At 37.8% G+C, this 14,455-nt stretch overlaps 1 protein-coding gene across 4 annotated transcripts in view; it reads left to right on the forward strand.

The window, feature by feature from the left end:
- Positions 1-14,455, forward strand: part of LOC120348189 (long-chain-fatty-acid--CoA ligase 1-like) — a 41,195-nt gene that overhangs the window by 20,004 nt on the left and 6,736 nt on the right. The window contains exons 1-7 of one of the 4 annotated variants that reach the window (XM_078118204.1): positions 3,453-3,785; positions 7,957-8,071; positions 9,314-9,381; positions 9,996-10,197; positions 11,157-11,356; positions 12,034-12,162; positions 13,350-13,453. In XM_078118204.1, coding sequence (XP_077974330.1) covers positions 3,468-3,785; positions 7,957-8,071; positions 9,314-9,381; positions 9,996-10,197; positions 11,157-11,356; positions 12,034-12,162; positions 13,350-13,453 — 1,136 coding nt within the window. In that variant the 5' untranslated portion in view covers positions 3,453-3,467. Of the gene's footprint in view, positions 1-3,452; positions 3,786-4,954; positions 5,197-5,533; positions 5,967-7,956; positions 8,072-9,313; positions 9,382-9,995; positions 10,198-11,156; positions 11,357-12,033; positions 12,163-13,349; positions 13,454-14,455 lie in introns of those variants that run through there. The other 3 variants (XM_078118205.1, XM_039418314.2, XM_078118206.1) reach the window with 3 other exon arrangements.

Consider the following 14,455-nt stretch of genomic DNA (forward strand, 5'->3'; position numbering starts at 1 on the left):
AAATAACCCATGCCCGTTAGGAGGTTGCGTGGCGAAATTCTTTACTTATTTAGTATTGTTGTGATACATTTGTTAAGATTGCGATTCAATTTAATTTTGGCACGAAGCTTATTGTTTTCCGCTTTTGCGTTTGTAACACTGTAAGTATTGTTCATGAAATGTAACTTTTTACCTTACACTTGGCCCGCCAGTCTTATTTGGGACTGTTGTTTCAGACGGTACAAAACAGTGCGAGTTTTGCTCTAAATAACGTAGGAAGGAATAAATACTTTCCAATTAGTCAACGAAAACAAGGTTTATATGGGAAGTGAGTGGCAATAAAATCGATCCTAAAGAAAGAGAGAAAGTTTATTTCCAGAAAATTTATTGATGATACAATAGATAATAAAACAACACATAAGGCAGTTCTCGGTATATGACTGGGTGATAACGATACGACCATATACGGTCATGTGAGTCAGCTACCACCCAATTCAAATACTTGAATAAATAAATTGAGGTGCTCCAGACGTATGCGCACCAAGATGTCGTACAACCTGAATCCTAACCGGTACACACATACTATGTTCAGGTTGTGCGCCATCTTGGTGCGCATACTTCTGGAGGTTCTAAATTGAAACGGGTTCTGTAACATTATAGACTCTCAGCATGGAACTTTAACCACAGAAAAATTGTTGCTGTACTTTACCGTAGAGTACCAAAGAGGGCAAAGGAAAGAATGCATTGCAGAGGGTTGGGAAAATTTGTCCTATACTTAGATGATCAGAATCAAAGATATTAATGACGACGCAATTACATCTGAATCACCTCGTAATATTAATCGTTTTAGAAAAGGTCAATTATCGAATTGGTGATTTTGATGCCTCGAGGCCGCAAAATAAGTCCAATCATGCTTTGGGAATGCGGTGGTTGTTGTTTATGTCATTTTTCGTTTAGAAGTGTTTCTCTTATATTATCGGTAAAATCAGTTTATCAGAAAGGAACTCTAGAAATCGGTAATTTTGTTTGTGAGCTGTGCAAGAGTAGTGTCAGTAGGCTAGAGTAGTTTGATTTTTCACATGCCGAAAGTACACATTATACAAACATAATTAAAAAAAAATCATTTTAGTGTGAAAGGAGACGGGATAAACCAGTTATCGAACAGTGTCAGTTATGAGGGAGTGAGCCGTGAGGTTATCCTTAAATAATACAGGGAAAAAAGTTGAACATAAAATACTAACAAAAGCCGTATTGTGGGATTTGTAACGACTGCTGGCAGAATTAAGTTAAGAGCAGAATGCAAAACTTGAAGTGCTGGGTAACATGGCGTCACACCATTACGAACTGTTTATTTATTTTTGAAAAGACTCTTTTTCTGCCTTACACTTTCTTTCATAAGTCGAGAGTAAATCACAGGTGCTTAGAAAAAAAATCAGATTTGTATTTGTATCCAAATAAATGATCGCAGCCTTCAGGGCGAGGGAAGCTATTTTTAAAATGCTCGCACAAGCAAACTTTTGCGAACCCGTAGTTTTACAGTAATTACGCCATTTCAGGGTTTAGAATTCACTGAATTAAGAAAGGGAAGCCTCAATTCTTCTTCTTCTGGAATACTAATATACACAAACAAATAAATTTGACTCGCGTATAAAGTTCAAAGATTTGACGTTCGGGCAAATCGTCACCTGACAAAATCTAGACTTCTCTGGCAGGCATTTTACAACAATATCAATCGCCGTGTATCATATAATTGGCCGTATGTCGTAGCAGAGGAATATGCGTTTTTGTTAACAGTTTATTTGTTTTATCTTAGAAGGACGTGGCAATAACGTAACCCGAAATAAACCGAATTACAAAAATAGTACATAATTATTTTCAGAGTCTGAACGAAAGGTATTCACTGAATTGGACTTTCACGTTTGTCATATAAAGTGCGTGGTTGTGTCGTTTTGAATCATTGTTGTAAAGTTAGTCGAAGGCTCATATTTCACTTTCTAGTCTCAGCGGAACAATGCTGCTCGTTTCGTTTTTGTTTTGATAAAACAAGCGACATCTTGTTATATCAGGCCGTCTCGACGCACTTTCTTGATACATAGGTATCCATATAGTCGTAAATTTTTAAAATCCAAAAGAAATTTATCGATAGCATAATATTGTTTTGGCCCTCACAGATGTATTGGATGAAGTAAAAATACTTGAACAATTACTCATTACAAACCTGGTTGAGATATATTGAGAACTGACTTCATAACAAAATCGAAATTGTAAAAGGACTGTACTGTATTTTCAATGTCTCTACAGATTTCATTTCTTGCTTGGACAGAGCAAGACTATGGATCACATTCATAATCGATGATCTTCCGCGCAAATTAATAAACTAATTTCCGCACTTTCAGCACTGTAATTATACCTTATTTAATAATTTAAAATAACGAGAAAGCGGTAATTAGTACAACTGTGACGTAATAATCTTTCTAGCTATTTTCTCGCCCACCAATACGTAGTAGATGCGGGCCATACTTAAACATACTTAATTTGACTATATATATCTCGTTAAGCTGTGTAATCTACGTATCCTAAGCCTTTGCACCTGGAACAGTGATTCTCAAACCTTCTGTCAAGTCTCTCGCCTCACCTGGAGAAGTAACTAGCTAACAATACCATACAAATTACAGATAGTAAGGCGAAGGTATATTTTATTAAAAGAACTTGTTGCAAATACGTGGACCGGACTTGAATATCCAAAATAAAGAAATGTAAATATTCGAAATAAGGCGGAATCAGATCAAACAAATGTTTTTATTTCTAATTAGCTTCACGACGACGAGCCTCCAGACGAGCGAGCCCCACTGTTCGGGAACCACTGATCTGGGATGAATAACCGAGTACCCATACCCCATTAGCCATCTTGTTGCCTTTACTCTCCCCTGAAATAAAGAAGTAAAATGCTATCCTTTCCTAATTTACAACGAGGGAATCTAGCCTACCTGCATTATTTATTCATGTTCTAGCCCAGACCATAAGAGCCACAGAGATAGGTTACTTGCCTGCGAAGGTGAACATAAAATATGGATAGAGATGAGTTTGTTTGTTATAATTTGGTAGGATAGGATTTCTTGTTTATATGTTCTTGGTATAGTCATAGACAGTTAGTTTGAGAGTTGAGGTCCTTTTTGCAAAGGCTGATTTTGAAAAATTGTTTAGCGTTTGGGCCACTGCGCCCCTGGTTTAACCAACATTGTTCAACTGGAAATGAGAAATTTTTCGCAATGTTCTCATAGAGCTGATTGGTCACACAAAAGGCTGTGACAAGGTATCGGGACAGCAGGCAGTAGTTGGGCAAATGTATTTCTTAGTTTGGACGGGTGCTTAGTGCTCCTGTGTTTGAGTTTGCGTTTCAGTGGTTTATATAACCTTTATCGTTGGAAATTTAATGGATAAATTATTTTTGTTCAGTTTTTTTTATTTTTTTTAAAAACTAATAAAAAATGGCGATTGAACACATGCTTATGATGAGCCAAGCGCAAGTTTCGCCTGAGCAACTTCCTACGCACCTTCCCGCTATTAATCTCGATTTATTGGGTGACGGAAATTCATCAGACACAGAAAAAACTAATGAACCCCCTTTGAAAGTGAATCCTCCCCCTGCTGAGATATTCCAAGTAGATGAGCCTGGGCCTTCTCAGGAGCCCGAAACTCCTAAAGCAGTAAAAGCATGGGGTTTTGAACAAACAGTGGAAGCCCGAATGCATTTGGATCTTTTACCTCCTAAAATTTTGAAAAAGAAACAGTCTGTTGTTACGGATGTAAGTTGTAGTGTCGGAATGCTGTAGCTATGCAGAATAATTCTGTGTGCACCCTGATTGTCTATATTAGAATGATCAATGTCTACGCAGAATAATACAGTGTGCACTCTGGGTATTTATAATAGAATAACCTTAGCTTGTATTTGTAAATAGATTTTGTGTTGACTTCTGTTCATTTATGATTCTGCACAGAATAATTCGGTTTGTAATTTGGTTTGATTGTACTTTGATCACAGTCTACACAGAATAATTCAGTGTGCACATTAGTTGTTATTCAGATATAAATCGCAATTTAGTGTAGCTGTTGTTGTAATCTAGCGAGTTAATCAATTAACCCTATTTAATTAATTGTGAGTTAATTGTTGTTGAAATTATATGTGGCTTGACATAGTTCTTAAGCCAGAGCTGCATTTCTAAATACTCTCTCCACGGAGGTGAGTGAACTCACACAGGATTGTCAATGGTACCTCGGGTCTTAAACGACTTGCACCATGCGTCTGTCACCAAGCCAGTGGTCTTGGTGTTCTGCAATAAGTAGTAACGATACAGAAATGACAAAAAAAATTTGCAATCATTGTAAACTTGTAAGCATTGTAAAGCTTGTCTGAGAAAGTCTGACTTTGGTCAGACGAATCGTTACAGAAATACATTCAGTCAATATTTATTCGTTTTTTTCATATGAATTTTAAAGTTTTAATGAAACAGTATCATCTCTTTACAGTTTTTCCTAGTTTAAACTGTAAGATAAAAAATGGCGATTGAACATAGGTTTCAGAGGTCACAAGCCCGAGTTAACCCCGGGCGGGATTCGTATTCTGACGAAGATTGGTCGTCATATTCATCCACATATTATCCTTCTCCAGAAATGGAGCCTAAAGGACAAAAAAAAGAGGCTCGGAGACATTTAAAAAAAAATTTACCTCCTAAAAAGTTGGTTAAAAAACAATCTGTTGTTACAGATGTAAGTGTCGGAATGTCGTAGCTGGACAGAATAATTCAGTGTGCACCCCAGTTAGTAGTTGCCGATGTTAAAATGATCAAAGTCTACACACAGAATATTTCAGTGTGCACCTTAGTTATTATTGATAGAAAAATCAAAGTCTACACTGAATAATTCAGTGTGCACTTAGATAATATATTATCTTTACACAGTTTTTCTGAATTTATATCGTAAAAAATTGTGATTGAGCATAGATTTATGATGTCACAAGCACAAGTTTCTACAGAGCAAAATTCGTCTTCTGATGAGGGCTCGTATTCTGATTCACCTCCGAAAGGTGCATCCCCCTCCTACCCCGAGACCTCAAAAATAATAAGTTCTCGGGCCGGTGGTCAGAAAACGGACGCTCGGCAACATTTGTCACTTTTAGAACCCGAAGAATTAAATAAAATACAATCAGTTATATTTGACGTAAGTGCTAATTGTGGAGCCATTCGAAATAATTCAGTGTGCAATTTGGTTCAATGTGTTGCTGTCCAGTGTGATTTTCTGTAGAAATATGGGCGCTCTGGAAGTATGTGCACCAAGATGGCGCACAACCTGAACCCTAACTTGGTACGCATACTATGTTCAGGTTATGCGCCATCTTGGTACACATACTTCTGGAGCTCCAAATTATATAATTAGTAGCTGCTTATTAAATAACCCAATTATTAGTTATTGTTTAATTAATACTCATAATTTGGTTTTATTTTTATAGTTGTCTGCTTATTTAAATTGGCACTTACTAAACAAATATTCATTTTTTTGCTGTTTATTTAAACTAACCAGTAGATATTTTGTAATATAATTAATTACTAATTATAAAAATGACAGTTGAACAAGAGATTGTGACAGAACAAGCACAGGTCACGCCTGAGCAGCTCCAACAGACAACAGAACAAGGTCTAACTAAGGATCTTTCACCTTCCGATACTCAAACAGGGGATAAACCTGCAGAATCCCTTGAAGAAGGGACAGATTGTGATAAGTCCTCTAATAATGAGTCGACATCTGCAGATAAGTCCCCTAGTAATGGGGAGACGAGTGCAGAATCCCCCGATTCAGACCCCAAAACCTCAAATGGTGATGGGGAACAAAAAACCAATGGTGAGGCGAAAGCTCCCGGTTATAATATCAATGAGTTTTTGAATACCATGCCATATCAGGAATTGACGCAAAAACAAAGCGTTATTTGTGATGTAAGTATAGTCATTATTACTTGATAATAACATCCTGAGCGCAAAAACAGACCAATTTCATAAACAGCATTTTTTATATTTTTTCTTTCTGTGTTTTGGTTATTTGACTAACAACAATCCAATACATCCAAAACCGAAAGATTTTCAGATTCAAGGAAAACCATTTCACCGAATACCTGGGGGGTCGCAAGTCTTGTACATGTTTCCTGTTTCTAATTGCCAGATTATCTATGTTATCTTATTATTACTAGTCTAATATTACACTTTCTCCAAAAATTGCTGCATTTTGCAAACACTTGCCAGTTGCCACGCCCTTTTTACCGCTCTGATCTGAATCATCTTATGAAAAACAATTTCTCCAAAAATTGCTGAATTTTGCAAACACTTGCCACACCCTTTTTAACGCTCTACTTCATGTTATGAATTCTCTCTTGCAGAGACTTATTCTTAAGGACAATGTGAAAAAGGATTATTAGATAGGCAATTCCAGATTTCAAATTCTTCCGAACAGTGCTTCCTCAATTTGCTACAGAATGGCAACTCCAAAATTGAAAGCTGTAATGGAAAAGGCTTCTTGCCCACCTTACTTCACGCCCTCTTACCACGCCTCCTTAAATGAGTTTGCTTGTGCAGAGCCCTTTTTAGAATGATAGTAACAAATGCTTCTCCATCAACCATCCCATGACACACCTCTTCCTTAATTTACAGCCTGAGGGAAATTGTTTGTAATCATTCTGGAATTTGAAATCAGATTTGTTTTCACCATACGAGCCCCGATCAAAGTCCGAAAGATTTATATCTCGATTGGAATTTAATAGTGACTTTGTTTTCGATGAGCTAATGTTTCAGCATTTCTGTATGATCATAGGGCATGAACAGAGTTTTCAAACTTACTGCGCATTTACTTTGTGTGATACAAAATACGGTACTCCCGAAGTATGTGAACCAAGATAGCGGACATCGTAACGTGTATGTGTACCAGGTTAAGGATAGTAAATTATCTCAGGTACAAATATTACTGGAGCGTTCCGCTGTCCGCCATTTTGGTTCACATACTTCGGGAGTACCCAAATTACAACTCATTGAACAGAAGTCTTAACTTTATTAATGTTAAGTGAATTATGCGAAGAAAAACATTTATAGCAATATTGCAAATTGTTAACTTTGTTTGCCAGCGTAAGACTAATCCTAATGCGAAACTAAAGCATCTTGAAATTGAAGTCTTGCTAGCAGTTACGGTCTAACTCAGGAAATAGAAATTTCAAAACCTCGTCTTCAAAAATTTCTGGTTACATTCCTGGTTGTAGATAAGTAGTAATTTGAAAAAGCAGCAACTATGTACCTCTGTGCTATGAGTCCATCACGCTGTCACTGTATGAACAATTATAATGTCGTTTGAAGTTCGATTTGGACTAGCTCGTTGGTTCTCAAACTCACAACACGTTCACTTTCTGTAGCACGAATCATTGGGAAGAAAATTTGACTTATCACCACAATAACGTTTCCCATAGCTATGAGCACTATGAATGGCCATATCTTCAAGCATACAGCAAGCCCTCTATTGCTTGCACTTTTCCTTTTTTTTTCAATTAACAATACATTTGATTAATTATATTAGTTGTAGAATAAATTTGAAAAAAATAACCTTTATAGCAGACTAGTTACTATCATGAACACATTTTCATGTAATTTTTATTGCATGTTCAAATTGCCAAAATTTAATTCAAAATGCAAATTTCTTTTTGCTGAAGGCAGGATATTTTAGTTTTTTGAGAGTTTCTAGACTAGACTATTTTGGTTTGTTTCATTTTGTGAATCATGATTTATCAAGTAACGCTTATTTTAGCTATAGTTTTCCAAAATCTTTTTTTTATGTTTCTGTATTTCTAACAAAATGTAGTGGCGTCCCATTTTTTTTTCTTAACAAAAATCGGAGCTATCACCATTGTAATTAACACAATCACTAAAATCTCGATTCACTTCATTTTAGGAAGAGAAAGGCATCAGGTGTTCACCTCTCATTAAAGATGGTAAACTCCTTGAGTTCATGTATGAAGATTCCAGAACCTGCCATGAAGCCTTTCTCAGAGGGTTGAGGGTGTCTAGTGAGTATCTATGTTCATCTATTTCGGGGGCGTAGTAAAATGAATTGAGTAAAACTGTGACCAACCAGTCAGAAACCAAGATTCACATTTTGTACTGTTTTACTGCGAAGAGCCACATTATGAACAGAAACACACATGAACATCAAATATATCTTTATTCAGCCCTGCTAGAATGCTAGTTTGGTATGTTGACCCAAATATGACAATATCCTAAGCGCAGCTCGTTTGACATTGGGTCATTTTTCCCAAGGCAAAAAGAGTCGCATGTAACTGGAGCAAGAGTCGCATGCCGCTCGCGAGTCTCGAGTTGGCCACCCCTGTTCTAGGCTTTTATTAACTTGAACATTACTGCCATACCAAAACAAGAAAAAGAAAAAAAAAGTTACATGACTTTACATCTTGATGTGCTATTCAAATAAAACCCAAGCTTTGCCACGCGACTATTAACATCTTCAGATTGCTCAATAGTGGTGACACGCTAGCCACATTAGGTAGCGTTAATTCAATTTTATTACAAGGAGTGTGAAACATTTTATTGGCGGGCCTTATAACCAACTTTCATCTACATAACGATTAAAAATTCGCGCAATACATTACATTAATTGAATTACCATTTTAGTGGGAGATCAATTGTGCGTAGTTTGTTAACTTCAGCCTTGAAAGAGCCTATCGGATTTGATTTCATGCTTCATGGGGAGAATTTGGGTGCTCCCGAAGTATTTGAGCCAAGATGGCGCACAACCTGAACATAGTATGTGTACCAGGTTAGGGTTGTTCAGGTTTTGTGTCATCTTGGTACGAATACTTCCGGAGCGCCAAAATTTGAGTGTAGAAAAGGGCCAGACTAAATGGCTTTACGGGTCGGGTTGTGGCCCACTGCAGATTTTGGCTTGACTATAACCACTAAAGAGCCTTAAAATTCAAACTTGGAGAAAATTTGAAATTTTGGCTAGAGGCCGCTCCAGAAGTATTTGTACCAATATGGAGGTAACTAATTTTGTTTGCCTACTTTACATCAAGTTGTGTAAAGGGACTAAAACCTATGGGCAGGAGTATATTCTCTTGGCTAACACAGACAGTCCCCGAACTCGCGATAGAACTAAAATACGAAAAAACTGAATAAAATTATAGCCTAACCCTAACCTGGTACACATACTACGGGAGTATCCACTAGAGTGAATTTTGTATATATTTTTATCCCGTTTTATCTCCTTTAATAACTAACAATACTTTTTTTTACAGACAATGGAAACTGTCTTGGATACAGACCTGGACCAGACCAGCCCTACAAGTGGTTCTCTTATCAAGAGGTAAGATAAAGGGTTAATAGAGTGTATAGGGGGTTAATTAAATGTCCGAGATTGACAGTAAGATGCAGAGGCACAGCCAGGAATTATCCGGTGGAATTTCTGAAATTTCTAATTGCCAAGTAACATCCACCAGGTCTGGCTGGTTGATTTCCACTTCTAGATGACTTTAGTCTGCATTTTAAAATTTAATAATTGTTCATCAGGAAGACATATAAAGACGTGCGGGGTATAAGAATCTCAGCATAATGATGACAGTAGATGAAATGTACAGAGGATAATATAAAAGAAAAAATGTCCTATGAAATTGCGTGCCCTCGGAATTAGTGATAATTGAATTTTGAGAAAAGATGGTTAATTAAGGTTTTTGGCATGTAAAAACAAATGATAATTTTTCAATTTTATGCTCTTCTGTCCCCCCTCACCAAAAAAATTAGTTTTTGTTTTCTAACCCCACAGCATATTTTTCAAGATTTCATTCCATATAAGTACTTAGATGTTGCGGTACAAGTATAAGTACTTAGCTGTTTTAGATATATTTTTACTTATCTTTCCCCCTCCTGACCCCCACCCTCCCGAAAAATGATCTATCTAACGCTCTTACCATTCCTGTTCAGGTTCTCGATCGTTCCCAAAGAATTGGATCGGGTTTAATTGCCAAAGGTGCAGAGGCAAAGCCAAGCCAATTCATCGGAATTTTCTCACAAAATCGTGTCGAATGGACAGTCACTGAGCAAGCATGCAACTGCTATTCAATGGTGATCGTGCCGCTGTACGATACACTCGGACCTCAAGCGATGAGATATATCGTACACAAATGTAAGTACAATAGGTCGGCAAAATCCCTCATGAGGAATTTTGAGTTATCTTCACCCTTACCACTCAATTCGTTGTGATGGGTAATCCAATCCCCATAAAAGTACAGAACTGATGTCCTTTTAAACATATTTTTAGGAAGAACATAACTTTTTTGCAAATCGTCCTAAATTACTCAAACTTTCGGGTCGGTTACGGCTTCCTCCACCATCAAGTCCATGCATCTGAAAATAAATGCCAAATGATTAAGCTGTCTCATCAATTTACCTTTCCCCTGGGATAAATATGCAAGTTTTATCCTATCAGGAAAGTCCGACATAACGGGGCTCCCAAAGTATGCGAACCAAGATGGCGGACATCGGAACGTAACATGGGTAACAGGTTAGGGTTGGGCGATAATTTTTTTCCAATTTTCCCTATTTTAGTCCTATTATCAGTTCGAAGCCTAGCCAAGAGCCTCCCGTAGTATTTATACCTAAAATTATCGCCTAACCCTAACCTAGTACACATATTACATTCCGATGTCCGCCATCTTGGTTCGCATACTTCGGGAGCCCCGACATAACATTTAACAGTGGTTATCCATATAATTAAGACGTCTTATCGGCTTTTCTTTCACCAAGATAAATACGGAAGTCTATCCCAACCCAATCTTGCTTATATCAAAATCCCTGTACTGAGCCTTGGTACCATACAGGCCAAGGCGCTCCAGAAGTATGTGTACCAATATGGATGTAACTTATTTTGTTCGCCTACTTTACATGAAGTTGTGTAAAGGGATTGAAACTTATGGGCAGAGAGTATATTCACTTGGCTAACACAGACAGTCCCCGAACTCGTAATAGAACTAAAATAAGGTGAAATCGGAATAAAATTATAGCCTAACCCTAACCTGGGACACATACTACGGGAGTACCCACATACAAGTGCTTCATTTCTAAAATATTTGTTTCTAATTCCAGGCGATCTCGACATTGTTGTTGTTGACAAAAACGTGAAAGCTATGAGTCTTCTCAACGATGCAGAGATCGAACTCAAGTTGATCGTTTTGATCGAAAGTCCGACCGACGAGACGAAACAGAAAGCGAAAGAAAGAAATATTGAGGTCATAACCTTCCAGGAACTCGAAGACTTGGGAAAGGATAACAAGAAAGATTTTGTGGTTAGTGTGAACTGTTAGTCCCGTACTATGGGTACCAGGTTAGGGTTAGGCCCTAATTTTATTACGATTTTTCCTATTTTAGTTCTATTGAGAGTTCGGGATTGTCTGTGTTGATAAGTGAATATACCACCTGCCCATAGGCATAGTTCCGTACCTTTACACAACTTGATTTAAAGTAGGCGAACAAAATTAGTTACCTCCATATTGGTATTTAATAGTATTTTTAATGCTTTTGGACGACAAGAAAGCGCTGTTGTGTGGGTCGAGTTATATAAGTGCTTGTTTAAAGCATTGTTCGGAGCTGAATCCCGAGTTCAAAGTTCATTTACCCAGGTTTATCCCCAGACATATCGTCCTCTGGGCATGTACAGTACATATTCCTCTTTTTTACAACACAGCTGTCGCTGAGTGAATTATAGAAAATATTTTTTGCATGTTGTTAATAAAGTTGACCCAAAATCAAAAATCAGGTGCAATCGACCACTCCACGTGTGGACTAGCCGATCGTGCTCGACGTGTTGGCCACTCTTGCTATAAAACAAGCATTACTCTCCCCCCCCTCTTATCCAGCAGCGGATGTTTGTTCATAACCTTGTTTTGGGTGAAAATAATAAAACAAAAATACAAACCCCCAAAAGTACAAAAATTACTACTTATACACCACTTTTATGTTACAGCCTCCAACGCCTTCAGATCTTCACACTATCTGTTTCACAAGTGGTACGACAGGGAACCCAAAGGGAGCCATGCTCACCCATGGAGCTATTGTTGCCAACACTGCTGGACTGAGCTCTATGGGAGCGGATGTAAGTGTGTTTCTTTGAAAGATAGGGTTTCTGTATTGGACCAAGGCTGTGGAGCCTGAACATAAGTAATTCAAATCAGACCCCAATATCGAACTTTCGGAACTTTTAAATAATGAACACCTTTTTGGTGGAAGGGAATTCCAAATTCAACATTCTAGAGCAGAGTGGTCCAAACCCAGACGGGCCACATGTGGCCCGCCGCTTCATTATCTGTGGCCCGCGCCGCATTCGCTGCGAGTAATCAGAATATTGTATTTTGAATTGCTTCTCATAAAATAAATCAGAAAAATCGTTTGACATATTGTTGTTATATCACTAATGTGACTGAATTGACTAGTATGATGGCTAGCTGAAGCAACTAGCGAAGTTAAGATGTGATGGGCAGTCTAAATTGTTACCTGGATTTCTATCGTTTTGGTCGGGAATATATGCTAACAATATAGGCATGATAGAAAACTAAACATCGGACGCGGATTTCATTAGCCTAGGTTGGCAATGCCTATGTATTAACTATGTGTTTGCACAAGAAAAGTACTTGTTTTGTATTGCACTGTTTACCTTGGTACTATGCCAAAATAATTTTGTGGCCCGCGGAGCCCACAACCTTGGACCACCCTGTTCTAGAGGCTCGAGAGCATAGTTTAGTTGTTCAAATTGTAAAAAATAAAGAAAACCTGATACTGGCAAAACAAAAAAATCTATAAAGTGTAGCGAGTTTGATAATAGCATTAAACTTATATTGTTCTTGATTATTTTATTACCGTACTGAGGTAATCCCTGCGAAACCACAGTCGAAAGCCACTGATGTGGGGGATAGGAAATTCATTTGGATGGCTTGTTCATATAGCAAATACATTTTTCAGAAGCTACTGTATTTTACGAACCGTGGGGCGCACTGACAATTAATTGGGTTTTTATTTACATATAAAGCGCAACTGGTACTGGTTTCGAATGTAGGCAATAAAGCATGAAGCACTACCTGATCCATACATTAGGCGTACCAGCTTATATCGATACCGGTATGATCGATTTTTGAAAAACATAAATATTTGAAGCGCGCCTCATGTCCAAAAAATATGGTAATCTGTTATTATCTGGATACAGGGACTACAGATTGTGTTAACCTGAATTTTTTCCAAGTCTCACATGAATCAGTATTTATTATTCTTTTCATTTTATGTTTCCAGTCCTTCATGAAGGTTCAGCCAAGCGATGTTCATCTCTCGTATCTCCCTCTTGCTCACATGTTTGAGAAAGTAGTTCAAGGACTTGTGTATCAGGATGGTGCAAGGTTTGTGATTATTTTTACTTTGCCAAGCAGCCACCGTTCTGAAATGTTATCTTTCTGATTCAGCATCGCCTACTGAATTTATTACACTTTGGGTCAGGTGGTCAAATCTTTGGCAATCGCTCCAAGCGAGAGTTCTACTGGTATCCTACATAGTGAAATATCCCAAAATTGACGAGTCATCAGATTTATCTCACACTCACTTACTCAAAAGTAAATGAATCCAGTCTCTGAGCAAAGTTACATGCGGCCACTGAAGGGCCAGGAGTTACTGGAACCTATAAAACGAGGTTTTGCAAGGTTTTCGTACCAGGGGCCAAAAATTTTGCCCACTTAGAAATGCGGGCTATGTAAGTGTGAGTGTGTGACGAAAAAGTTACATTTTATGAACAGAAGTGTCACAAAAGCAATAAGCATCGTGACAAAACTAAATTTAATCCTAATCTTAACAAATTCCTCGAGCTATTTTTAAGTTAAAACCACACAATCTGGTTTTAGTTGGGTTAGATAGATAGATAATGATTTATTTCCGATACAAGTACATAATACTGTAAGCATAAGCAAACATCAATAGGCATAAAATGGTGCTCCCGAAGTATGCGAACCAAGATGGCGGATATCGGAACGTAACGTGGGTAACAGGTTAGGGTTAGGCGATAATTTTTTTCCAATTTTCCTTATTTTAGTCCTATTATCAGTTCGAAGACTAGACAAGAGCCTCCCGTAGTATTTATACCTGAAATTATGGCCTAACCCTAACCTAGTACACATATTACATTCCGATGTCCGCCATCTTGATTCGCATACTTCGGGAGCCCCCATAAAATATATACAGAAAGGGACGGGTAAGACTTCCCAAGGTCAACAAGGTCGACCGTTCCCTATGTTAGCATCAGGCAGGCCAGATTTGTTCCGCAGGTCGTCGTTTGCCTGTGTCATCTTTAAATATTCATAACTAGAAAACTGGGAATAGCAACTGTATAGGCCTATTTCCTAAATTTGCTA

This window comes from Styela clava, chromosome 11 (genome assembly GCF_964204865.1).
Source record: "Styela clava chromosome 11, kaStyClav1.hap1.2, whole genome shotgun sequence".
Lineage (NCBI taxonomy): Eukaryota > Metazoa > Chordata > Ascidiacea > Stolidobranchia > Styelidae > Styela > Styela clava.